At 39.9% G+C, this 25,266-nt stretch overlaps 1 protein-coding gene across 3 annotated transcripts in view; it reads left to right on the forward strand.

Annotated features, from left to right (window-relative positions):
* MDN1 (midasin AAA ATPase 1) overlaps nt 1–25,266 on the forward strand; it is a 141,290-nt gene that overhangs the window by 68,006 nt on the left and 48,018 nt on the right. For all 3 annotated transcript variants that reach the window (XM_055535485.1, XM_055535486.1, XM_055535487.1), the window contains exons 38-59: nt 1,560–1,757; nt 2,739–2,846; nt 3,223–3,411; nt 5,832–5,921; nt 6,018–6,281; nt 6,403–6,664; nt 9,842–10,001; nt 10,712–10,828; nt 11,665–11,873; nt 12,832–12,980; nt 13,333–13,544; nt 13,914–14,134; nt 14,957–15,070; nt 16,673–16,805; nt 18,113–18,228; nt 18,981–19,114; nt 21,803–21,960; nt 22,171–22,291; nt 22,647–22,857; nt 23,228–23,459; nt 23,730–23,856; nt 24,806–24,976. In XM_055535485.1, the coding sequence (XP_055391460.1) occupies nt 1,560–1,757; nt 2,739–2,846; nt 3,223–3,411; nt 5,832–5,921; nt 6,018–6,281; nt 6,403–6,664; nt 9,842–10,001; nt 10,712–10,828; nt 11,665–11,873; nt 12,832–12,980; nt 13,333–13,544; nt 13,914–14,134; nt 14,957–15,070; nt 16,673–16,805; nt 18,113–18,228; nt 18,981–19,114; nt 21,803–21,960; nt 22,171–22,291; nt 22,647–22,857; nt 23,228–23,459; nt 23,730–23,856; nt 24,806–24,976 (3,696 nt within the window). The remainder of the gene's footprint in view (nt 1–1,559; nt 1,758–2,738; nt 2,847–3,222; nt 3,412–5,831; nt 5,922–6,017; nt 6,282–6,402; nt 6,665–9,841; nt 10,002–10,711; nt 10,829–11,664; nt 11,874–12,831; nt 12,981–13,332; nt 13,545–13,913; nt 14,135–14,956; nt 15,071–16,672; nt 16,806–18,112; nt 18,229–18,980; nt 19,115–21,802; nt 21,961–22,170; nt 22,292–22,646; nt 22,858–23,227; nt 23,460–23,729; nt 23,857–24,805; nt 24,977–25,266) is intronic.

The following is a 25,266-nucleotide window of genomic DNA, read 5'->3' on the forward strand; positions in this document are numbered from 1 at the left end:
CAGAAAAACATTGCCTCTTCACTAGTTTTATTCTCTAGTCTGTGATAGGCTTGCTGTGTTTCTATTTATTTTCAGAGATAAGCATAGTTTACAAATAGTGCCAGACCACTTCATTTCAGCCGAAAGGCTGGGGAAGGTTATAGTAGGAAGACCCGCACAGAACTCTGGTGAGAAAGCAGTCAGTGTTATACGTGCAGGTCGGGGGTAGATTAGTGACTAAAAGACTAGAGCACATCGTGAGACACATAAGTGCTGGGTCTCCATAACTGACAGACAGCTAGAAAGATAATGGAGATGTGATGCACTAACATTTATGATGGTGGCCCAAAGAACTGAGTACTTTGGTGTGTTCAGGAAAGGGCGAGCAAGTAGTGGTACAGGTTAAATGATAATAAGTGACGAAAGTATCACAGATCACTTCTGACACAGGCCCCAACAGGTTCCCTGGATTCGTACCCCGTTGAGTCTGCAGTGACAGGACTGCCATGGAATTCCTTTTCTGCTGAGCTGCTTCCTACTCATCTTGAGAAGAGAGTAAAGAGAGAGACAGATTTTGCCCATCTCCCAACCCTTCCCTCCTACCCCCACCCCCCACCCCCCGCTGAATTTTTGGTGAAAGATAGGTGATAGGATAATCATTAACCAGAAAAAAAAAAAAAGGAATGCCTAGTTTCAAAGCTTGAGACTGTTGACCGAATCATATTTTGTGGAAATGCATTAGGGACTGCCAGGCAACCTGGACTTGAAGTCATTATGTAAGAGCAGCTTTTAGAACTTGACTCGTATGAGGGTATATAGCAGAGTTTGTGCTTTGAGTGCTTGTGTAAATGTGGCACTTGAAATTCTAATATAATCTGATTCTTGGCCCATTTGCATTTTATTGATTCACATTTCACAGTTGAGGTTTTCTATGTTATCTAAAAACCACCAATACTTCAAATCCCTGAGCTCTAACTCAGCTGAGTTGAGCTCCGTTCAGCTCTTTTCATTTCTGGGACACACACAAATCCTCATACTTGTTATTCACATAACTGTTGGCATCATTAGATCCACATTATGTGGTTTATATCATGACTTGGAAAACCGTTTGGAGATTTGATTCAGATTTACTTGATCAAGAAAGGATGTTTACTTATTTAAGTATGTAAAGAGCTAGCTTACTTCTTCTTTTAAAAATTCCCAGATATTTAAGCATGAGATATCTTTGTATTGGTAAGCTGTAATTTATAAAGCAGGCCAATATAGGAGCAGGTAACAGATACAGCCTAATTTTTGAGACTAATTTAACTGCTTTTAAAGAATTTAGTCTGACTCTTCAGTTTACTTAAAAATTATTGCTATTTTATACACCCCAAATTTCTCTTAACATATAGATGAAATATTAATAGTAGACTGAATACATGTCATTTCAGCTTAACAAACACAGTGTTACCAATGTTGTTTGAACTCTGTCCCTATCCCTGTTGAAGATAAGACTACTTTTCATGTGTATTATTCCTATGTTTTTTGTTCTAGCTGAATAGCATATAAAATAAATATGTACTTTTTTCTCCAAATAGCTTAACTTGGCTTCTCAGTCAGTCTTGGAAGGACTCAATGCTTGTTTTGACCACCGAGGAGAAATCTATGTTCCTGAGTTAGGAATGAGCTTTCAAGTGCAGCATGAGAAAACCAAGATTTTTGGCTGTCAAAATCCTTTTAGACAAGGAGGCGGAAGGAAGGGCTTGCCCAGGTCTTTCCTAAATAGATTCACTCAGGTAAGATTTACTGTTGCCCAAAAACCAAAGGTGGTCCCAGGGGTAATAATAGCTATGAGGGTGCCCACTAGGAGGATGAGACAGGCTCAGTGTAATAGTCTGCTTCTCGATTTCATGTCTGGGTGTGATGGCTGTTAGTGTGACTGATTGCTGTCATCTTTTCTCTCCTGGTGTGAGTCCTTTATCTTAGGTTTAAGAGGACCTGGTGTGTTATCAGATGGAGAAAAGTAAGATCACCACCATCTGGAGGATTCTATTAGTGTGCTCAGGGATTAAGGCCAATCTTTTTAAGTGTCTGTTAGAACATTAAAAAATTATTTTATAATGAAAATAGTGCATTAATCTCAGAAAAGTATAAAAAACTACCATGAAGAGTAAAAAATCCAATTTCTCCATACCAAAGTCAATCACCATTGATAGTTGTATCTGTTTTTATTGCCACAGCAGTGTGTGTGTGTGTGTGTGTGTGTGTGTGTATGTACATACACTTACTTATTTTAACATCTTGTTTCAAAGTAGTGGCTTGGAAATGCCTCTAGATGTTAGCTTTCTTTAATGTTCCTTTCTTGGTAATTAAGACTTTACTAAGTATCTTTTAAGAAGTTTATAGAAAATTTTCAAAACTGTTGAGAAGTTGATCAGATTTAAAAATGAATGTTGTATACTTACCATCCAGATATTTGAGAGAATTTTACATAATAGATTAAAATTACAAATATTCTTAAAATATTAATTGCAGGTATCTTTCTCTAAACCATTAGAATAAAGCTAACAAGAAAACCTTCTGCTCTGTATTTCAAAGACTTTATATGATTCCATATCCTGAGAATGCAAGAAAAGAAATTTCTGTAAATGAGATATATATATTTCTAAGGCATTGTTCCTTTGGTATTAAATAAAAATACTACGTAGGTCATGGCAGTCATGTTTGGTAAAGAGAAATGATGGCGTTTTTTTTCATGTTATTTTTGGATTTTCTAGGTCTTTGTGGATCCCCTTACAGTAATTGACATGGAGTTCATTGCCAGTACTCTGTTTCCAGCCATTGACAAAAATATTGTTAAAAAAATGGTTGCTTTCAACAACCAAGTAAGTACCTATGTGCATTAATTGTTCTTTATATTTCTGGCTTATTTGAATCATCGTTTTCTCAATATGGAATACTACCTCATTACCAGTCTCTGCAACTGAGATAAATCATATAGAACTCGAAAAGTTCCTAGTGGTTCCTAGTGGAAGGCAAGCTACTCCTTTGAGAGTTACAGTACTTCAGGTCTGTTGCATGTATCATTTTATAATGCTTACAGGGTATTCCTGGCATCGAGAAGCCTGAGTCGGGAGGAGACAGCTGAATCCAGCCTGTTAATGTGTTTCAGATTATGTGTGCACTTGTACTATGTTGATAGTACTTAACGCAGTCCCAAGCGGTGGGAGGTGCTTCCCAGTAAGGGTGTTTTCTTTTCAGATTGATCATGAAGTGACTGTTGAGAAGAAATGGGGGCAAATAGGAGGACCCTGGGAATTCAACCTCCGCGACCTTTTCCGCTGGTGTCAGTTGATGCTCGTTGACCAGTCCCCTGGGTGTTATGATCCTGGTCAGCATGTGTTTTTGGTCTATGGTGAGAGAATGAGAACCAAGGAAGATAAAGAAAAGGTGAGTTTCATACTTGCTCTTTATATTTCTTTGATTTCTCCCTGAGGGAGAGAAAGGCTGTACTTGCATCAACAGTACCAAACTCAGTAACGCAGCTTGGAAATTTAGAAATTAAGGGCAGAAACAAAAACTTAATCTGTCTCAGAGTGTCATAGTGTAGTTTGCTTTAGAGGACACAGTTTGCTTACCTATCTACATTGCCATGATCGCTTACCTTCTTAAACAATATCACCCTGCAACAATAAAGGCTTGGTCCTCATCACCTTGGTTCCAGGCACAAAGATGAGAAGCAGGAGGAGAGAGGTGATAACAAGTAGAAGAAGAGGGTTTTCTACCTTTAAATAGATGTCAAATTGCAAAATACTTAATCTAGAAAGTATAAATAGATAAAAGGGAGGATATTCTGTATCTAAATGAAAGTAAAAAATACCCCTTCACTCCAGTGCTTTGGCCACCTCATGCGAAGAGTTGATTCATTGGAAAAGACTAATGCTGGGAGGGATTGGGGGCAGGAGGAGAAGGGGACAACAGAGGATGAGATGACTGGATGGCATCACTGACTCGATGGACGTGAATCTGAGTGAACTCTGGGAGTTGGTGATGGACAGGGAGGCCTGGCGTGCTGCGATTCATGGGGTCGCAAAGAGTCGGACACGACTGAGCGACTGAACTGAACTAAACTGAAGTAGAAAATAACACCAGAATTCCTCGCTTAGTAAACTGTAATAATGGATGCATTTTGCTTTGTGGTATTTAAAATGCAGTTCATGGAAAATTTCACAACAGCTGCAGTTAGGAGATGCTGTCATGACCTCTTACAGATGAGGATCCAAGGCTCAGTCATGGAGTCTGTGTTTTGAGTGGCAGAGGCAGCTCTCCAGCCCAGACCTTTCCACTTTGCTTGCTATTTCTTCTACTGTATCACAGTTGCTCACAAGCAAAGTAACAAAGTAATTTACAAATTCATGTGAGTTAGAAACAGAAATGTGAAGATGTGGCTGTCCATGGCACATGTGGCTCTCAGACACTTTGGTTGTGCTCCTGAGAGCACAGATCCTTGTTTATGTGGTATCCAGAATCCAGCCCAGCATTAACAACTCATGTGTAACATGCGAGTGGCTTTCAGTCTTTATACTAGGACAAAATATTCAGTTCATTTTTTTTAAATTAATGCAACTTTATATAATTCACCTATCATCAGTTGGTATTTTAATTTCTTTATCAACTTACTCTAGTATGTTAACTGTGGCCAGACTGGCCAGTGTTGAGTAATTGATGCTGGTCAGATGATGAATTACTGTAGGGTGTAGAAGGTTTCTACCCCTCCTTCAATTCAGTTGTTTTAGTTGACCAAATGTTTTCTGAGAGGAAAAGAAAAGTTAAGAAAAATAATAGAAGGAGAAAGGTTGTAAAAGTAATTTGTAATTTTTAACTCTGGTATACCATCAGAGAGAGGAGGTGGTATGCTTTAGAGTGAAATATAAGGTCAAAAATCACCCAGACCCAGGAGGGAGCATTTTCTTCTGTGCTGCTTTTCGGCTCTTAGTGTTGACACTCATTTTGTCTTTGTCTTTATTGTTTTTATTTTCACTCCAGTGTATATTGATTAGTATGAGTATTGCTATTTTGTTCGAGTGCACTACTTATCGTAAATACTTTGGGTGGCAGGAATCTTTGCTGCTGCTGTGGGCTAAATTAGTGATTTTTATACATCCTCATCTCCTCTTAGATTTTTAAAAGAAATGCAAGAAATAATACTATTAGCAAAAAGTTTTTAACAGTCTTGCTGCTAAGGAAGGGACAAATAAATGTAAATACAGAAATAATGCTTTTCTGCATAAATATTTAGCAGGATAATAATGCTTTTCCAGTCAGACAGGCTTAGATTTAAATTCAGTTACCATCTATGAGCAAATCACATAACTTGTGTGAATATAATTGCCATATCCATAAAATAGAAATAGAAATATTTTGAGAGGGTATTTGGATGAGAAATAATCTATTAAAGCACCTAATATAATGTTTGGCACACGGCAGGTATCAGGAAATGACGGTCATTGTTCTCCATAAACTTCATGCTTCTGTCTTCTACCTTCTTGAAAGCAAATTAATATTTTATCTTGAGATCTGCTGTAGTTTCCATGGCTCTGTTTTAATTTATGGTATATTCTCTCTAGAGAATATTCTCTCTGGAATCTCATAATTTGAGGTTATTGCTCTTTTCTTGAGCTTCCATTTATTTCCTTCTGAAGAATTAAATAAATGCAATCTTTTTTAATAGGAAAATTCAAAAGGGTAATAACTCACAATTTTGTGATTTTCATATTGCTGTTCATATTTACTAGTGTTTATTCTAGAAGGTTTGGCCCAGAATTTGATGTAATGATTTGCATTTTGATTTTATCATCATCTTCCTTTAGGTCATTGCTGTGTTCAAGGATGTGTTTAATTCAAATTCCAACCCGTACATGGGAACCAGGCTATTGCACATCACTCCCTATGATGTTCAGGTGAGGCAAACAGGCTGATGCTCTTCCACAGTCCTCTCTGGCTTCGGCTCCCACTCCAGGCACACTTGTGAAATCTTGCTGGGCTGTCTTTTTCAGCTGGGCTACTCAGTGCTTTCCCGTGGCAGCTATGTTCCTCCACCGACCTGCCGTCCCCTGTCGCTCCTGCACCAGTCTTTACAGTCACTGGAGTCAGTTATGAAGTGTGTACAAATGAGCTGGATGGTCATCCTCGTGGGGCCAGCCTCAGTGGGCAAGACCAGCTTGGTTCAGCTCCTGGCACACCTTACTGGTCACACTTTGAAGATCATGGCCGTGAACAGTGCAATGGACACTACAGAGCTTCTGGGTGGATTTGAGCAGGTAACTGATCTGCCCCTGTATTTTTATGCAGGGCACTAAACGGTGCGGTCTTCTGTGTTGGGGTTGCTACGGAAGCAGTGGCCATTGGCTATGCTGTGTTCATGTGCTCTGGAAATTGCAGGTTGATCTTATCCGGCCGTGGAGGCAGCTCCTTGAGAAGGTGGAGGGCACAGTCAGGGCCCTGGTAAGAGACAGCCTCCTTGTCAGTGCCGACGACGCAGAAGTAGTGCTGCGAGCCTGGAGTCATTTCCTTCTGACGTATAAGCCCAGGTGTCTTGGGGAAGGTGGTAAAGGTGTCACGATGGAGATTGTCAACAAGCTGGAAGCAGTGTTACTGCTTATGCAGAGACTCAACAACAAAATCAACTCCTACTCCAAGGCAGGTATGTCTCTTTAGGTGTGTGTATCAGTCACTTGGCATTGCCCATAGAATGTCCACCCACAGGTAATACATTTGTACGTGCAATGCCCACAACTTTTAAAAATGAATTTGATGATTAGATTAACAGTCAAGGTTTGGAAATAGAAAGTTTCCTAGAAAGTAAAGTGAAGCTGATGTAAACTATTCAGAATTGATGATCCTAAGCAAAGGAAAGAAATTGATTACTGAGTTTGACTTATTTTGTGAGTAATCAGCCACAGTGACTTGCATGCAAATCTGGTTTTATTTTTTGTTGGCCTGTTTTTTAAACTTATTAATAATTTCCAAAAAAATTGAGTATTTTTAAACTGAAGAATAGAAGTCTGAATTAATAGCTTGGATATGTTTATTCATTTTGTATAGAAGGTGGAAGAAATTCCTTAGTTGATCTGGAAGCATTCAGCTCCCATCTTGTAGTGCAGCTTTTTGGCTGGGAGGGGAGAACTGATTAAAAGTTGAAGCCTGTCACTTAGATTGCCATCCTTTATTTCCAAAACCTGCTCATAATGGGTTATTCCTAAGGAATCCTTAGTTATTCCCTAGAAATAGTGGATTCCCTAGGGATGAAGAAATGACCCCCCCTCTTTTAGCTGTGTCAACATTGTATCCATGGCTCTGGGTCAAATTGTTTACTTTCTTAGTTAAGACAGTGATTTCATTACTGATTTGATCTATCATGTTCGGATTCAAACTCACCATTTGAATTTGAAATTCTTTGCTCATTCATTCAAATTAATTATTAGATATATTTAATGAAGTCATATATGACTATTCTATAGCTTCCCTGGTAGCTCATTCAGTAAGAATCTGCTTGCAGTGCAGGAGACCAGGGTTCAGTCTCTAGATTGGGAAGATACCCCTGGAGAAGGAAATGGCAACCCACTCCAGTATTCTTGCCTGCAAAATCTCATGGACAGAGGAGCCTGACAGGATATAGTCTACAAGGTCGCAAGGGTCGGATACAACTTAGTGATTAGACCCACCCCCATATCACTTTATATTTTTTAACTGTTAGAGATTGTAAACTCACCATTGAATTCGTATCGAGTATTGGATACTGTATAAAATATATTTACTTTTAACCCTCACTACAAGGAAAGATAACTCCATTTTATACATGGGGAAATAAATGCTCATAGAGGTTAACCTGCCCAGTGTCTTCTTGTTATGATGTGTTTAGACTCGGTTTTGGTTCCAAGCCTCTCTGACTTCAAAACCTGAAATCTGGTGTGTATATATTTCTTCTGTAAGTCAGTTAAAATTTAAATATCTAGGGTAAGTTCTCACAGCCCATTCTCAATACTGCTTTTTATTTAGGATTTATTTTCATAGTGAGTAATTTCTTAGGGATATCAATAGAGTCTAAAAGGCTGGCTGTAAAACTTGTCTACTACTATTTTATTTTTGATTGAAAATAGCTTCTTTTTTAAACTATTTATATTTTAATGTTTCTGTGATAAACATGTATGACTTTTAAAATATATTCTAGGTGTTTCATATTTTACCTTAAAATCTTTATATATATTGAATATTTTATAATAGCTTTATTAACATCAGAATGCAGCACTTAGTAACTTTAAAAAGCCAGAAGATATGTCTAGTCATGTTTATTAGATTCTGGACATTTTTATTCAAGTTGCTGAGTGCTGTGTTTTGGTGTTCTAAGGGTTTCTTTGAATGGCGGGTAAGGCTGTTGAGTTGCTTTTGGATCATTTTTATCTTTTCAAGCTTGCTATTAAGCTGTTTAAGGTCAGGGCCAGAGTCTCCTTTATGTGCTAAGTCACTGTTGATTCTTTGTGCTAAGAAGAGTCAACTTAGCTAAGTCGTGTCTGACTCTGCAACCCCTTGGACTGTAGCCCACCAGACTCCTCTGTCCATGGGATTTTCCAGGCAAGAATACTGGAGTGGGTTGCCATTTCCTTCTTCAGGGTATCTTCCTGACCCAGGGATCGAACCTGCATCTCTTATATGCAGGCATGTTCTTTTTTCACTAGTGCCACCTAGAAGTTAAGAGTCCATAAACTCTTAACCTGTGTATGCATGCCAAGTCAAATTAGCCCCTCTTTTGAGGCATGGCCCTGTGTAATCTCTTTTGAAGGTCCGGTTGTTCCATGGGGTCTCTTCACTTTGATTGGTGGGAACTGGAGTGTTATTCAGCCCTGTGTGAACTCTGGGAGTTGTTCAGTTCACAGCTCCCCAGTAATAGTTCTTTCCTTGGAATTTTTTACACATGGAATTTCAGCCTTCCCTTGCATGTGGAGATTCTTATTGAGCCAAAGACACAGGGACCTCTTTCTGGATTTCTGAAGCCCTTTGAATAACTTTTTCCTTTTGAGTATCCTGCCTCTCATTCAGGTTGCCTCCATCTCCCTCAGTTTCAGTTTGTGTCCTCAAGTCAGTGAGATCTCGGGACCTGTTTGAGTTTCCTCTCACTGCTTTGCAATCTAGAAATTACGTTCAGGCCGAAAGCCAGTCTATTATAGGGCCTCCTTCCCTTAGGTGTCACAGTTCTGTGCTGTCTGTTTTCCAGTGTCTGAAAGTAGTTGTGATTCATATAGTTTACCAGGTTTCTAGTTGTTGACACTGTGAGGTTAAGTCTAAATCTTGTTAATCCTTCATGGCTAGAAGCAGAAATATATTACCTTGTGATATGAGAAAGGGTTGGAATCAATTTCTAATAAGGAAGACCAATTGAAAAATTTCCAGGAAAGGGCTATATAAACTGTAGAGTAAATAAATACCAGTTGTTACTATATATGATGTGGTCATTATAAAGGAAGCCTGGTTTGATGACATTAATTACATTGTGCAAACTTATAGCACTTTTATGTGGTATAAATGCAGTAATAAGTAGGAGGCTTTATCCTTCTGCCATTTGAGAAATTAAAACAGGTAAAGATTATTTACCTTCTCTATCACCCTTGAGTTGACTCTTACCTAGCCATTCATTCAGAAAACCCTTAAGAAGTATTTTCTATCCCCAAACCTAATTTTCTTGTTCAAACGTTTACCTTATTATGAAACTTTTAAGAACTGAGCCATACATTTCCAGCCTTCTTTTAATAAGCTCTTCGTTTTTATTTTGTTTGCTTTTGATTGCCCTGGTTTGAAATTAAGTGCTATGACTGTGATATTTCAGAGTTTGCCAAACTCGTGGAGGAGTTCCGAAGCTTTGGGGTGAAGCTTATGCAGTCAGCCAGTGGCCACAGCCGTGGCACGTTCGAATGGGTTGACAGCATGTTGGTTCAGGCCCTGAAGTCTGGAGATTGGCTTTTGATGGACAATGTTAACTTCTGCAAGTAAGGACCTTCTGTTCAATCATGAGTGGGCCTGACTGAAGTTTGGGATACGCTTGTCAAAGTAGAAACCCAGGTGGAAGCTTTACCGGTTTTAATCCAGTTTTCTTAACTATAAGCACATCCGCTGCTATATTCTGTAGACTTCCCCTTGTGGTGAACAATGGTAGTTGGTCATTAGCTGCAAGATTTACATTCTAGCAGATAGTTTTGAGCTGAACTGAAGTTGGATTATTTTTGTGAAATTGGATTATTTTTTACAACCAAAACTTCCTTTGAGTTACACGTTTTCATTTAACCTCAGAAAACTTCCTTTTGTTAGGGTCATTCTGAAGTACAGATTTTTATAATGGAGGATCTGATAACAGAGCAGACATTTAGTAAATGTGCATTCTAACTGTATCACTTGATTCTAAAGTAAGGAAAAGGACAAGCGTGAAGCTGCTATGCCTACACAGTGAGTGCACTACAGGTCAGATGATGGGCTGCTCTACATTCTGAACATTTTCAGAATGTCCTCAATTAAAATCCAGTTACATTTATGACTCTCTAGTCTGTGTGCCTTCAGGGAGTGAAAAAGGGTATTGATCAGCTAAGAGATCTTAATTCTGTCCGGGGGTGGGGGTTGGGTCAGGAGGAGTGAGAGGCCTGAGCCAGGGCAGTGGTCAGTGTGGCACTCGGGCCTGTCCACCATTCGGGTTCTCTCTGTGCAGCCCATCGGTGCTGGATCGTTTGAATGCTTTGTTGGAACCTGGAGGTGTCCTCACTGTTAGTGAGAGAGGAATGATCGATGGATCCACTCCCACCGTAACACCACATCCCAATTTCAGGTATTCCTACTTCAAAGTCTCAACCTGGATATCAGAGGTGGCCATGCATTAGGGCCTCCTTACATATTATATTTGTACACTCAGTCAGCAGAAAGATGAGGTCCCTGCCTAGGGTTGGTAGTGAAGGGTGGAAGCAGGGAGACCAATTAAAAGCATTTTGCAGTAGTTCATGCAAAAAATGATGGCTTACACTAGGGCAGTCAGATCAGTTGGACTTGCTGATGGGCTTGTGGGTTAAGAAGAGGAGGAAGCAATGATAGCACCTAAGGTTCTGGCTTGAGTAATGAGGCAAATGGGGTGCTATTCATTGAAAAAGGGGAAACGGGCAAAGAAGCAGGTTTGGTGCAAGGAGGGAACAGCAGGAATCAGCTGTTGAGTTCTGGGGGTAAGGGTGAGCTATCAGATGGCTAGATGCAGAAGTTGATGGACACCGACTATTATGAAGCTAAGTGTTTCTGGAGAATACACTCCTCTTTTTTGTTCTCTCTGTAGATGAGTTAGAATGATGAATTAGCACTGGCTTATTTGGGGAATATCTGAGAGTAAGAATTTTACAGCCCTCAGCACTCAAGGTGGATACACAATCCTTAGTTCCTTAGAGAAACTGACTTGCTGTATTGATGCACTTGGAACTAGAGGATAGAATGCAGATGAAGACAGCATCTGTGAGTTGAGTCAGCGGTGTCCAGCTCCTGATGATGAGCCACATGTGCTTTACCCTTGCCAGGTGTTGCAGAGCTACACTGTTGGTTGCACTGAGATTTTTTTTTTTTTTTTTTTTTTTTGCACTGAGATTTTGACGTCTTTTTCCCCCTTTGAATTGCTTGTACTACTAGACTTTTTCTCTCAATGGATCCTGTTCATGGAGAAATATCCCGAGCTATGAGGAATCGTGGACTTGAAATCTACATTTCAGGAGACAGGGACGGGAGCATCCCAGATGACCTAGATCTGAAAGTCCTACTGCACAGCCTTGGGTTGGTGGGGGACAGCGTGTGTGACACCCTTTTGGCTTTGCACTCAGAGACCCGAAGTGCTGTTGTAGGTAAGGTGCTTGACTTCCAGGCCTCTGCAGGGTTTTATTCCTCTAGAAATTCATGTCATTCCACTTGACTGCTTGTGTAGGAGTTCTTTCATTTAGTGTACATAGAGGTGGAAATGACCTAGAAAGCCTATTAATAATACAGATGTACTGGCTACTCTCCTCCTGCCCCTGCCCGCCAAGAGATTGGGTTCCGCCGGTCTGAGTGAGCCACAGGAATCACCGTATCAAGAGCTTCCCAGGGAATTCTGAGGCATGCAGTCAGAGGCCCACACTTGGAAGAATATTACTTTTGACACTGAGATTGGTGAAGGTTGTCCTAAAAATCTTTCACGGTCATCATTGAATCTCTTGTAGGCTGAATAAAGAGGGAACTTGGAATTGTTTAAAACAGACAGGTATTACTTCTTCTAAATGTCCAAAGATACAAGAAAGGGCAGTAATAATAACAATGAAACATAATGAAATGTTATTTATTAAGTAAACTACTCTGTGTTAGGTACAATGTTGGCTGCTTATTTAAGCCTCATATTAGTTCTGCAAGCTACGTTTCCATTTTACAGATGAGACTGAGAGGTTGAGTAACTTAGGAAAGCCACACAGTTAATAATGACAATTGAGTTGGATTTCAAAGCCCCTGGTGCTTTTTGGCGCCACGTTCATCAGCTTTAGGTTGAGGGTGTATATGGCCAGGCTTTATCATGTTTAAGTCATCGGTCACTTCCTCACAACGTGCTGCTCCCTGAGAGTGAGTGGGGGAGGCAGGCTAGCAGGGAACGAACATGAATGAATGTTCTCACAGGTTCACTGAGTTCACTAGTGAGCCCCCTGGAGTCCACTTGGAAGGCTTTCTGAGATAAGTGCCCGGGTGGAAGTTTGATGTGAAGATGTAATTTGTCCATTTTCTCTGGAGACTTTGCAGAATCTGTTGCTTACGGATGGCACCGTTTCTTCTTTACAGCTTCTCCAGCGTCCTCGGTGTCGAACCTCATTCAGACAGCCTCACTCATCGTGCAGTATCTGCAGCGAGGCCTGAACTTAGACAGCGCATTTTCTAAAGCGTGCTGGGAAGCATATGTCCGCTCCCAGGCTTCCCCAGCAAACCAGCAGGTATGTGAGGTGTCTGACACAGCTTTCTGCAGTACAACACTACAGGAGGTAGGAGGATGCTCTGCTGGCAGCAACTTTAATGGCCTTAGAGAGCTCACCTGCAGTTATACTGTAACAGATCAGGTATCCAGGCACTTTTCTGGAAAATAGCGTAAATGTGATTAAATATGCCTTGAAATTTGCCTCTCAGCAGAAAAAGTGAAATTTTGTCATGTTGTGTATTGAGAAATGTGTCTTGACTGTTGAGAGGCTCACAGGGAGCCTAGAAGACTGCCATTAATTACTCCACTAGTTTTCGACAAGAGCACTGTGTCTTGGGGACCATACACCATGTATTTCTGTCTCCCACCAGCTCGTGCAGGCTCTCCTAGAGAAACATGTTTCTTCACTGCAAGCACACGAAACCTGGGGCAGCTCCCTTCTTGCCTTGGGGCTGTGGCCAGATTCTCTGCCCTCGGCTCTCTTCACTACAGAAGATTCTCACCTCTCTAAAGTCCGAAGCGACGGGCAGATCTTAGCGTATTGTCTCAACAGGCTGAGCATGAAAACAAGCAACTGGGCAAGGTTAGCGGAGCCTTAAGCTTGTGTGTGTCTCTCTTGACTTTTCCTCCCTCCCTCCCTTCCTTCCTGCTTTCCTCCTTCCCTCTCTTTCTCCCTCTCTCTTTTTTTACATGGTCATGGTCACGACCCAGTATATTTGACCATAATGTTACATCATCATTTTCCACATAGTTTCATTGTTTGTTGTGATATTGCTCCCTATTTATTATGTATTATAGGTACATGTTTTGATTTTCCCTCTTTAGAGGGAACTTATATAGTCCCTGTTAACTCTTTGATAGATTAATTATAAAGTTACTTGTCTTGGTTCTTTGAAATATGAAATGAAGATTTAACCCTAATACTAACTTTGTCTACTGTAATGAATTTCAGGATTCAGCCTCTTACTTTGCCAGACTTAGAGAAAATTATGCAGTCCTCCCACCCGGAGAACTTAAAGTTCACTTCAGTTGAAGTGGATACTTATTGGCTTGATGAACCAGATGCTCTGGCTGTGGCTGTTAAATTGCTCATAGAAAGAGCAACCAATCAAGACTGGATGCTCAGAGTTAAATGGCTTTATCATTTAGCCAAGAATATGCCACAGGGTCTTGGTGAGTAAAGAAGCTTAATTTGTGTAATGAGGGAATTTATGTACGCGTACCCTGCCTTCATAACTCAGCAGTTGTTTTTCTCTTCAACTACACAGTTAAAATTACATCTGGGGAAGCTCCTAACAGGATGTTTATGACTTAGCATTATTGTTTATTTAATTGTTAAAACATTAAGGTACACGTCTACCCTGGGTGTTCCCCTAGAGAAACGTTTCCCCATGTAAACCTCAGCATTTCAGGATCTGTCCAGCCTTCTATCAAATCCAGAAGGAAAATATACTGTATTATGTTACTTTTAAGTTTTTGAACAGCCTGCTTTTTTTTCTTTTTCCTGTACTTACTCTGTTGCACATGCATTCTTTCTGGAAAAGGGTTGCTTTTGGTAAATTTACTTCCCATAAAAGTACATGAGATTCTAATCTTACTTTCGTTCGGGAAAGTGGTCCAAATGATCATTCTTAATTTCTTTGTACGTTTTTCATTCCAAGTAGCTTTAAAGGTTTTAAAGTACAAGAATTTGTGGGTAGAACTTGTTGACTAAAGTAATTGAGTTTATGTGAGTTTTTCTACGCTAGGAGAATTTATAGATAAGCCAGTGTATGTGTGTATTATTGGGTGGTACATGTGATGTCTAAATATGTGTAGAGGGAAATTGGATACATATTCTTATGTGCTTTCTCCTGTGTGATAGCTGCTAGACACGGGTAGCTACTAAAACATAACCTGTGGCGCGGCCCCTGTGACAGCAGCTGTAGAACAGAAAGCTCACGTGGACGGCACTACTTAGAGGATGACTAACATCTGCTTCTCCTTCCTCCACAGAGTCGATAAAGATTCATTTGGAAGCCAGTGCTGCAGCTCTTAGGAATTTTTACTCAATTTCTCTCTCATCTGGGGTCAGTAAGGTCATCAAAATATTACAACCAAATGTAACAGGTACTGCACCTGCCTTGATTTCTAGCTCTCAGCACTCTTGTCCATTGAGTTCTTGGGAAAAAGATCTGTCAGAGCTCCCACTTGTAACAGTTTTTAGAAGAAGACTCAGAGTATCCAGATGCATATTCTGCTTTTTTTCAAAACTGTGTATTGATTCTCCAGTTTCTGATAAAGGATGATGACACAGGGTAGTGGGAAGAACACAGGAGTTGGAAGTCTAGGCTCCAGTCCCAACTTGGCCACAGATGGGCTTCTTGATTCTGGGTCCATCATTCATACTCAGCTGCCTTTGTTTGAAAAAATAAGGGAATCAAATTCATTCTTTTGGGGCCCCTTCAACTTACAATAGTCTGTGATGTATTAGTAAGTACTGTTAACGGAAAGGGTTTTAAACTGTGATCTCTTTTGAGATGAAGGTAAAATAGTACACGTTCAGTTTCTTCAGAAAACCTTAATGATGAAGTTATAAAGTCTTAAATTCAAAGTTACAAAACAAAACACAATGATAAAAGGAATAGTCATCCAAACTAATCAAATGAGGTATTCAGAATTTCTCAGTTTTCATCTGACATTTATTAAAACATGCTATTACCCATTTGGTTTAAAAAAAAAAGTGTGCATGATGCTTTTGTGCTAAGCCTTATGTTTATATAATTATAATCTTATGTATACATATGACTACCTTGTGTACACTAAAGGTAATGGGGTAGATGGTTGGGCAGAAATCAAATGATAGAGAAAACTAATGTCAGAGTCAGATTGTGGCTGAACTGAATTATGGCTTTCCATTCATGAAGGAACTTTGGTCTGGGAACATAGTTCTAGAGTAGAGTGGTCGATTCCCTTCGCAGCAGCCTTGGCTTGCCCACTGATTGGCTCATCTTCCTTTTCCTTTTCAGCTGAGTAGCTCTGGATCATGTAGCCTTGCTAGATTTGGGGGTATAGGTCCCCCCACTGTACCTTGCTATTCACAATAGGCATTTGTTAGTCATATAGCCTTGCTAGATTTGGGGTATAGGTCCCCCACTGTACCCTGCTATTCACAGTAGGCATTTGGTAGTCTGCTGTATTGTGGACGCCTTTGGAGCTTGAAGTACTCCACTGAGCCACCCAGCCGCCCTCAAATTAACACTCCCATCGTTTTGTCATACCTCCTTCCACTGGAATCTCCACCTCAGGAACAGGTCAGAGTCTGATGGCTGCTGCTGTACAGAGATTCTGATACCAAGTTTGAGCCAAAGGAGCAGAGGTGGCAGCAGCATATCCTGTGATTATAAAGAAATGGGTTTTAAGCAAAATAATCTTGAGTTGTTTTTCTTATTAAAGGCAAATTACGGAGGTGTGTTCATTCATTTTCGGCCATGGAAGTTAGTTTTCTTGTGGTTAATGGCAAAAGATTGGGTAATTGAGTCCATGAATTCTTTTCCAACCAGTAATGGGACCTGAGCGAGTGAATGCATTGGTTTTGGAACTGTCACAAATTGAACCATTTCCGTTTCTCTTCCCCAGCAAGACTCTATGTGATCAAAGTAAAACAGTGAAATTTGCCAGACAGGGAGTTTAACTCCAGAATTCTACCTTTTCTTTTGTTCCTTAAACCAGATGAATCCGTGATCCCTCTGGATCCCCGATGGAACATGCAGGCTGTGGACATCATCAGAAATGCGATGGACTTTGACCCACAGACAGACCAGCCTGAGCAGCTCTTTGCCCTTTTAGAGTCTATTGCAAACAAGTAGGTGAAGCTACTATTGTGGGCACTGTTTGCCTCACTGTACCTTGTGACTTCACAAACTGTTGTTTAATGGCTGAGTCATGCTTGACTCTTTTGTGACCCCATGGACTGTAGGCCACCAGGCTCCTCTGTCCATGTAATTTTCCCAGGCAGGAATACTGGAGTGGGTTGCAATTTCTTTTTCCAGGGGATATTCCCAACTCAGGGATCGAACCCACATCGCCTAAGAATATAGTTTATGTGTATTTAATTTTCTGAATCTGAGGAGTGCTGAGAGTCTGACGTGCTTGCGTTTGTTACCACCTCTCCTTCAAGCTCTATGCACAGCAAAAAGTCATTCTGACCGTGATGCTCTAGTGCCTTTGAATCAGCAGATTCTACAGGGTGCTTATTAATAGATACACTGGGAAGTATCAGTAGTGGAATTTGTTTTATGGTTAATCTTTTGTCACGGGATAGCTGTGTTTCCACTGTTTTCTGTGTGATTTCCAATAGCTTCCTGCATTTTCACAAGTTCTTTCCTCAACTGTCTGTCCCATCAAATGGTGAAGGTCTACATACATAGTCACATATAATATAAATTTACATAATTGTTTTATAAGTCATTCCTCACTGTTTAATGACCAGTAATACTTTTTAATTGTACATCAGTGTAAGAGATTTAGAGAAATAATTTTGTAACTGAGGTATAACATGCATTACAGAAAAGTGCCACTAATGATGACTATGTATCATTTTGATGAATTTTCACAAAGTGAACTCACTCATGTGATATGTAGATATCACTCATGTGATATGTCCTCCTCAGAGGACCCCTTGTCCCTTCCCCCAGCAACTCCCTCATCCTCCTCCCCGGGTAACTTCTAATATTGCAGATTAATTGTATGATGGCTGGTTTGGGGGTTTTTTGGGTGGCGGGTTGCTGCACTGAAAGGCTTTTGAAATCTTAGTTCGCTGACCAGGGATTGAGCCTGGGTCATAGCAGTGAAAGCACGAGTCCCAGCCACTGAACTTCCAGGGAATTCCCTGTGATGGCCAGTGTCAGGAGTCCACAGTGCAGTTTGTCAGATCATGGCAGAGCAACACAGTGGGACCGGGCAGTCTACTGAGCCCTCTGTCTTCCTCCCCGCCAGCTTAGTTATCATCTTTGTCACTGCCCATCTCTAATCCAGAATTTGCAGAGGCCTGAGGGGAGTGACAGACTGAGGGAAATTGATGTTCCAAGGGTTCTTAGGATTCAGCAGGTAGAGGCTATGATAAGTATTATGAACTGATCACTGTGTGTTAATTGTGGAATCTCATTTCAGGACCATCATATATTTTGACCGGGAAAAGCAGATTTTTACTGAAGCAAATTTGGTTTCTGTTGGTGACAAAAAGTTAAGAAACAGTGTTTTGAGATTGTCCTTTGAATTCCATAAAGGTAAGGATGTTGCCTTTACCTTCTTCAGTTACACATCTGGCTGCATGATGCTCCTGATGGTGAGAGGTTCCTCAGGTGCTGCCATGCTGCTGATTCCTTTTGATTTGGTGGCCTGATTTTGACATCTTCCTTTACTCGGTATTTTTGACTAAGTGCTTTTGTTCATGTCCTTGATCTCATTTATTTATTTATTTTTTTGGCCACCATGAGGTGAGTCTCTTGAGTGAGGAAGGGGAGGCACAGAGATGCTCTGGGTCACATCTCTAGCAAGTAGCATAGCCAGAGCTTGAGACCTGGTCTCTTGGCTCAAAAGTAAGAGCTCATAAGCATTTGGTTATGGGTTCTTTTCTTCCGCCTTCCTTTTTTTTTTCCCAATTGAAAAGATAATGGTATTTCTTGGAAAATATTCAAACTGTAGAAGCATAAAAATGGAAAAAATTTACTCTTGCAGTAGCCACTGTTAATAGAAGAGATTTGTTTATATCTTCTCATATCTTCCTGTTATCTATCCATCTGGTCATATATGTAATATCTTAGAATTTGTTTCGTATTTAAACAAATGCTTTTTTCAAAAAAATTGAGACATGAACATCTCTACGTATACATGCCTAACTTGCTAACTTAATAGGCAAAGATTTGCTTTCAGCTTTGACCTTGACTGAGGATAATGTTAAGTTGTAGAGTGCTGTTAATTTTGAAAATGTCCACAGAATTAAAACTGATCGAATGTTCTTATTTATACCAACTCTAAGATCCAGAGAGCTATCACAGCCTGCCCCATGAAATCGTGGTCAATCTTGCTGCTTTCTTTGAACTTTGTGATGCGTTAATCCTGCTCTGGGTCCAGTCCTCTCAGGGCATGATGTCTGATGCCGGTGTTAACGAGGTGAGAGATGTACCTGTTTTTCTTTTAAGCGACATATTTCTTGGCACAAAGATTTTGAGGGGAACAACTAACTTCAGTATTGTCGTATGTCCAATATTATTTGAGAAATTGTTCTTGTGAATTTTAAATAGATACACATATTTTAGAGCTGTATAAGGGTGTAATTGAGATAATAAATCACACGTTTAAAGTGTACAAATTTATGTTTTGACCTGTGTATACCTATGACGCCGTTACTACAATCATGACAGTGAACCCATCCATCACCCTCAAACCTTTTGTCCTCTGTTTTCTCTTCCTTTTTTCTGCCCTCCACCTCTAGCAAGTATCCATTGATCTGCTTTCTGTTACTGCAGCATTTTCTATTGCTTTTATATTTCTATTTCTGGCATTTTATATTGTTTTTATCTGTCCACTTTCATTTAAAGTCATTTTGAGACACATTCATATTGTTTTGTGTCTCCATTCCTTTTTATTGCCAATAGTCCATTGAATGTATACATACTATAACTTATTTGTCCAACTTATTTGTCCATCCACATACATACTATAACTTATTTTAACAGTTATATTTTAGTTCACTTAAGCCTTGTTAGACATGATTGTCACATGTGGACTAAACTGGGATTGAATGCAGATTATTCCAGTAATTGTGATAAATTAGAATTATAGGTCTTAAACCTTTTAGTCTCAAGACCCGCCCCCGCCATCCCCAAATCTCAAAGAACTTTTGCTTATGTGGTTACATGTATATTTACTGTATTAGGAAATAAATCTGAGAAATGTAAAAAATTATGTGTTAGTCTGTTTAAAAACCCAGTAACAAATTCATGTTAACATGAATAACATTTTTAATGAAAAAAACCAACCATTTTCCAAAACAAAAACTAAGAACAGAACTGAGTTACATTTCTGCAGCTCTCTTCATGTCTGCTTAACAGAATGAAGACCGGCTTCTCAGCACTGTCCCTGAGTTGCTCTCTCTGTTGTATGGGCTGAAGTTCGTGAAGAGAAGCTGACCTCTATTTCATGTTGTTAAGAGCTTAGAAAGTGAAGGCTAGTTTAATAAACATTCCCATGTAATTGTGAATGTCCTTTGCTCCTATACCACAGCTTGACAAGTGATAGTTTTGTAAAGGTGACTTACTATGTGGAATTTGAAAGAAAATAGCGGTCTTGTCGTGTTAAAATTCAGGGCCTGGCACACACCCTGGACGGGCTTTATCCTTGCCCTTGTGTATACTCGCAGCTTGCCCACTGGTAATTTGGAAACTATTCTTAAGTGAGTTATCAGATCTTCCAAATGTTGGCACATTTCATTTTCCAATATAAATTCAGTCATACTCTTGAAAAATTACCGCAGACTTCATCAGAAAATCTTTGAGTATTGGGAATTTGCCAAGCTCTTAGTTTTTCAGAGTTCTGAGCTTGGCTTAAAAGTCTTGAGTTTTATTTTCGGCAATCTTGCTTTTCTTGAATTGACAGATTGACTTCCTTCCTTTTCTGCATGCTGTTTGCCAGACGCCCAACCACAGTTTGCCGGCCTCCCCAGCCCCTGCCCTTTTTTTTTGCTACCATCAGTGCAGATGTCACCATAGTAAAGAGGACAAATAATGTGATATTAGTATGAAAATAGCTTTGACATCATAAAACCTGAAAGATTATCACTAATCTGGAGACTACTTTGCCATAAAAATACATAATTAGAAGAATAGCAATGTTGGAAACTCAGAGTACCTGATTTTTGCATTACAACACTGCATTAATGAAAACAGTAGTTATTGTCATAAGGATAGACATAGACTAATGAAATAAAAGAGAATTCAGAAATAGACCCTCAAATGTTAATATATGGTGAATTAATTTAATGAGGGGAACAGCTCTTTAACAAATGGTGATGAAAAAACTAGATATTGATATTATAAATATGAGCCTTTACCCCTGCCTTATGTCAGTAAAGTTAACATCAAAGTGGATTATAGAGCTATGTCTAAAAGCTAAAGTTAATAAACCTCTAAAAGAAAACATAGAAAATATTCACAGCTTGAGGACAGGCAAAGATTTCAGGGCATTCTTCATAAAAGAAAAATTGATGAATTCAATTTTGCCAAAATTAAAATTGGTTCTTAATAGACAGCTTTAAGAAAATGAAAACACTAGGAGACACTGTTTATAAATTGTATATAAATTGTTTAAACCAAAGTAATAGCCCAGTTTTAAAAAGGAGCAAGAGAATTGGAATAGATGCTTCTCAGAAGATAATGAAATGCCACTGAGAACTTGGAAAATTTTCTATATCATTAGTTATCAAGGAGATGTAAATTGAAACCACAGTGCAGTTCCACTCACCAGAATGGCTGAGGTTAAACACTGAAACCCACCTACATTGCTGGTTGGGATTCAAAATAGTGCAGCTTCTTTGTAAAGCAAGTTGTGGTTTCTTATAACATTGGGTGTACACTTACCACATGACCCAGTGATTCTATTTTCCCCAATAGCTCTGAACTTCCAGTAATAGGACGAAAAATCTTTGCCTTCTCTGACTGCCTTAATATCCCTAAAAATATTCTAGTCAAATGCTAGATCTTTAACATGTATGTGTTGCGTATTGGTGAACGATTGGCGTCTGTGTTTTGTGTCCTTTACTGTGAGATGTTTCTGAGCAGTCTTGATTTGCTTTGTTTTTAGGTCTTGGGTTCTGTGCGGTGGCGTGACCGGTTTTGGACTGTGGCCGACACAGTAAAAGTAGATGCCTCGGGCCTGGCCTTGCTCGCCCTTCACTGGCACTGGGTTTTAAAACATTTGGTCTGTCGGATCCCCCAACTCCTGATGAACCATGAAGACAAGTAAGACTCATATTTAGAGAAGCAATGTCAGTATCTACAGGATTGATGTTTGGAAAGGAAATGTGTTTGTTCTTACTCTACTTTGGTTTGCCCCCTCCTTGACTTGTCGGTGAATGTAAATCTAGTATAAAGTATATACAGTGCCCCTTAATATCCAGCACTTCCTCCGTTACTCACCTCCCTTCTGCCCCTTTATCTCCTCTGCTAAAGATACTACAGAGAGGTTCAGACTGTTTCAGAACATATTCAGAATTGCTTGGAGAGCCCAACTGGTGGATTCGCAGGTGTAAAGAAGTTGCAGAAGTTCCTGGGACGACCTTTCCCTTTTAAGGTACAATTTGGAAGCATGTAATAAACACAGAGGTTTGACCTCTTCTGAAGCTCTCTTGGAATGTGGGCACTGCCATTCAACTAGACTCAGCCCTGCCTGCAAATTTTTGAATGTTCAGTGAGCGCTATTTACTGATTTGTTAAGTGTTATTGTTTTACTTAGTCTTGAGACTTTTAAGGTTGAGCAGGCTTTTAACTTTATTACTGTAAAATATCCTTAGAGCAACAGGAGTAAACCAACTTTATGTTTGTAGAAGCATCGAGGAAACATAAAAACTTTTTCAGACATGAATAGGCTTCTAAAGAAAACCATTTTTCTCCTCTGTAATAGGCTCTCCTGGGTTTTATTGTTTCAGGACGAGCTGGTCGTAGAGTGTTTTTCACAGCTGAAGGTCTTTAACAAAGCTCTTACCATCAGAGAGTGGATGCCTGCTCTTGGGGATAGTGGATGGCAGGAAGACATTAGACGGCTCCAAGTGGTTGCATCTGAAGGGACATTAAAGAAAAGTCTCCTCCGGGCCTGGGGGTTGGTCCTCCGAGCTAATATTCTGGAAGATGTCGATTCAGGTGTGTGGCTAGCTGACAGTGGTTCTAAGCATGTCCTCTGCAGCCAATAAGTTGTTGTTTTTTTTTTTCTTTTTCTTTGTCAGTAAGTTTTAAAAAGTTCTCCCTTAGATATCCTTCTCCTTCTATCCCCTCCCCCCCCCCCACCGCACCCCATCGTATATTATAGCGATCACTAAATAAGTGTCAGGCATAGGGTTAAACTTTACATACATTATTTAATTCTGTCATTGGAATTGTGCAGGTATTAATAGCATTATTTAACACATGAGAAACTCAAACGCAGGTGAAGTTGAACTCAAGTTCATAGTCACATAACTGGCTGTTGGAAATCTGAGCCTGACCACTGACTGCTGTGTATCTTTTTGTCCAGAGGCATTGAAGAATCTTGTGAATGCTCAGCATTTAGAACTAAAAGCCAGAGGAATTTCACTTGGTTTTCTGGAGAAGAAGCACAGTGAAGCTTCCTTCCTGTCACAGCCAGATTTTAGCTCCTTAATCCAGCTCACCAGGAGTGTTCAGCTGTGGCCTGTGATGGAATACCTGGCTATGCTTTGGCAGTATAAAGTCACAGCTGATTTTATGACACAGGCTTGTCTGAGAAGGTGAGCCATCCTTCAGGTTTTTTTTCTTTGGGGCAGCTTATTTTCTTGGAAGGTTATTCTGTGTATCCTACATTTAAAACAAAGCACAGCCTTGTCTTGATGGGGAGTAGTTGCTGAAGCAGAGGGAGGTCATTTGCCACTTTGGAAAGCCAGAAATTCTTGATTCTTTGCCTGTTTTGTGTGTGTTCCATCTCCCCTTCCATGGCAGTTTTCTAACAGTGCATGGAAAGCCCACAGCTCACTCTCTCCCCCTCTCTATTTCTTGAGCAGGTCAAGCAAACAGCAGCAGCCTCAGATAGTTGAGGAGATAAGCCGTCACATCACATTTTGTCTTAAGCACACACCAGTTGCTCCTCAAGAGCTTCGAGACTTTTGGTCCTTAGTGCACCATCAAAAGGTAAAAATCAAAGTCAAAATCAAAAAGCCTCCTTTGTGCTGTGAACTGATTAGATTTTCTGTGGCACACTGGTTACAGAACATTGCAGAATAATCTTAAAAATTGCATGTTGTAAAACTAATCTTTTCTGAATTAAGTTTCAAAGGGGAGAACTTTGAATGTTTTTTGCAGTAATAGTCTAGACATTTTCCTGCTCTTATCACAGTTTCATTCCATTTGGTTTCCAGTTAAATAAGGCTAAAATATTTGCTAATTTTTATTTTATTTGCTCAAAAATGTATTATCGGTGTTTTTTACTCTTCCATAGAGAGTAACTTGTTGAATATGAATAGTGGTAAATTGTAGTTACTATTACTTCATTAGTACAACCTTAAATTTTTTGGATAATGTTTTATTTATTTATTTTGATACATAATTATGTGATTATTTTAATTATATTTTCACATGCATTCTTCGGAGAAGGCAATGGCACCACACTCTAGCACTCTTGCCTGGAAAATCCCATGGATGGAGGAGCCTGGTAGGCTGCAGTCCATGGGGTCGCTAAGAGTTGGACATGACTGAGCGACTTCACTTTCACTTTTCACTTTCCTGCATTGGAGAAGGAAATGGCAACCCACTCCAGTGTTCTTTCCTGGAGAATCCCAGGGACAGAGGAGCCTGGTAGGAGGCCGTCTCAGGGGTCGCACAGAGTTGGACACGACTGAAGTGACTTAGCAGCAGCAGCAGCATGCACTCTTACAAAATCAGATCTCATGTATTATCCAAGTGTAAATAGGTTAAATAATGTGACTACGATAACTGGGGTGGCAGAAAATCAGAAACACTAGGATTAATAATCTCTAAATCCATGTTAGTTCTGGATGATGTTACAAGACAGAGACCTTATAACTGGATTTATAGAATCTTTCTCGAATACTCTCTTATCTGGTTAATTCTTTATCTCTAGATGACTGCTGAAGAAAGGATCTCTTTGTGGTCCGAGTTATTTAATTCCACATTTACGTCTTTCTGGAGCAGCACCGTGACCACACATCCAGAGTACTGGCTGACATGGAACCCTCTGCCTGGTGAACAGCAGAGGGAGACACCCAGATCTCTTCTGGACCCCACATTAAAGGTTTGTTGGCAGAAAATTATAAAAATGTTTGACGGTAGAAAAAATTTCTCATGTGTAATCAAAAGCAAGGCTACTTCCTTGGTTCACATAGTATGTCATGAAAATTTGCACCTATCACCCAGCTTATTCTTTCTAAGATATTCCACTGTACTGCTGTGCTGCAAAGCATTTTATCACTTTCTTATTGATAAGCACTGAGATTTCTTGCCTATCCTCTTGCTTCCTGTAGCAAGCACCCTGCATCAGCTACCTTTGTGTAAGCCTTTGTCTACTTGTCTGCTATTTCCATG

The sequence above is a fragment of the Bubalus kerabau genome, chromosome 9, assembly GCF_029407905.1.
Source record: "Bubalus kerabau isolate K-KA32 ecotype Philippines breed swamp buffalo chromosome 9, PCC_UOA_SB_1v2, whole genome shotgun sequence".
Lineage (NCBI taxonomy): Eukaryota > Metazoa > Chordata > Mammalia > Artiodactyla > Bovidae > Bubalus > Bubalus kerabau.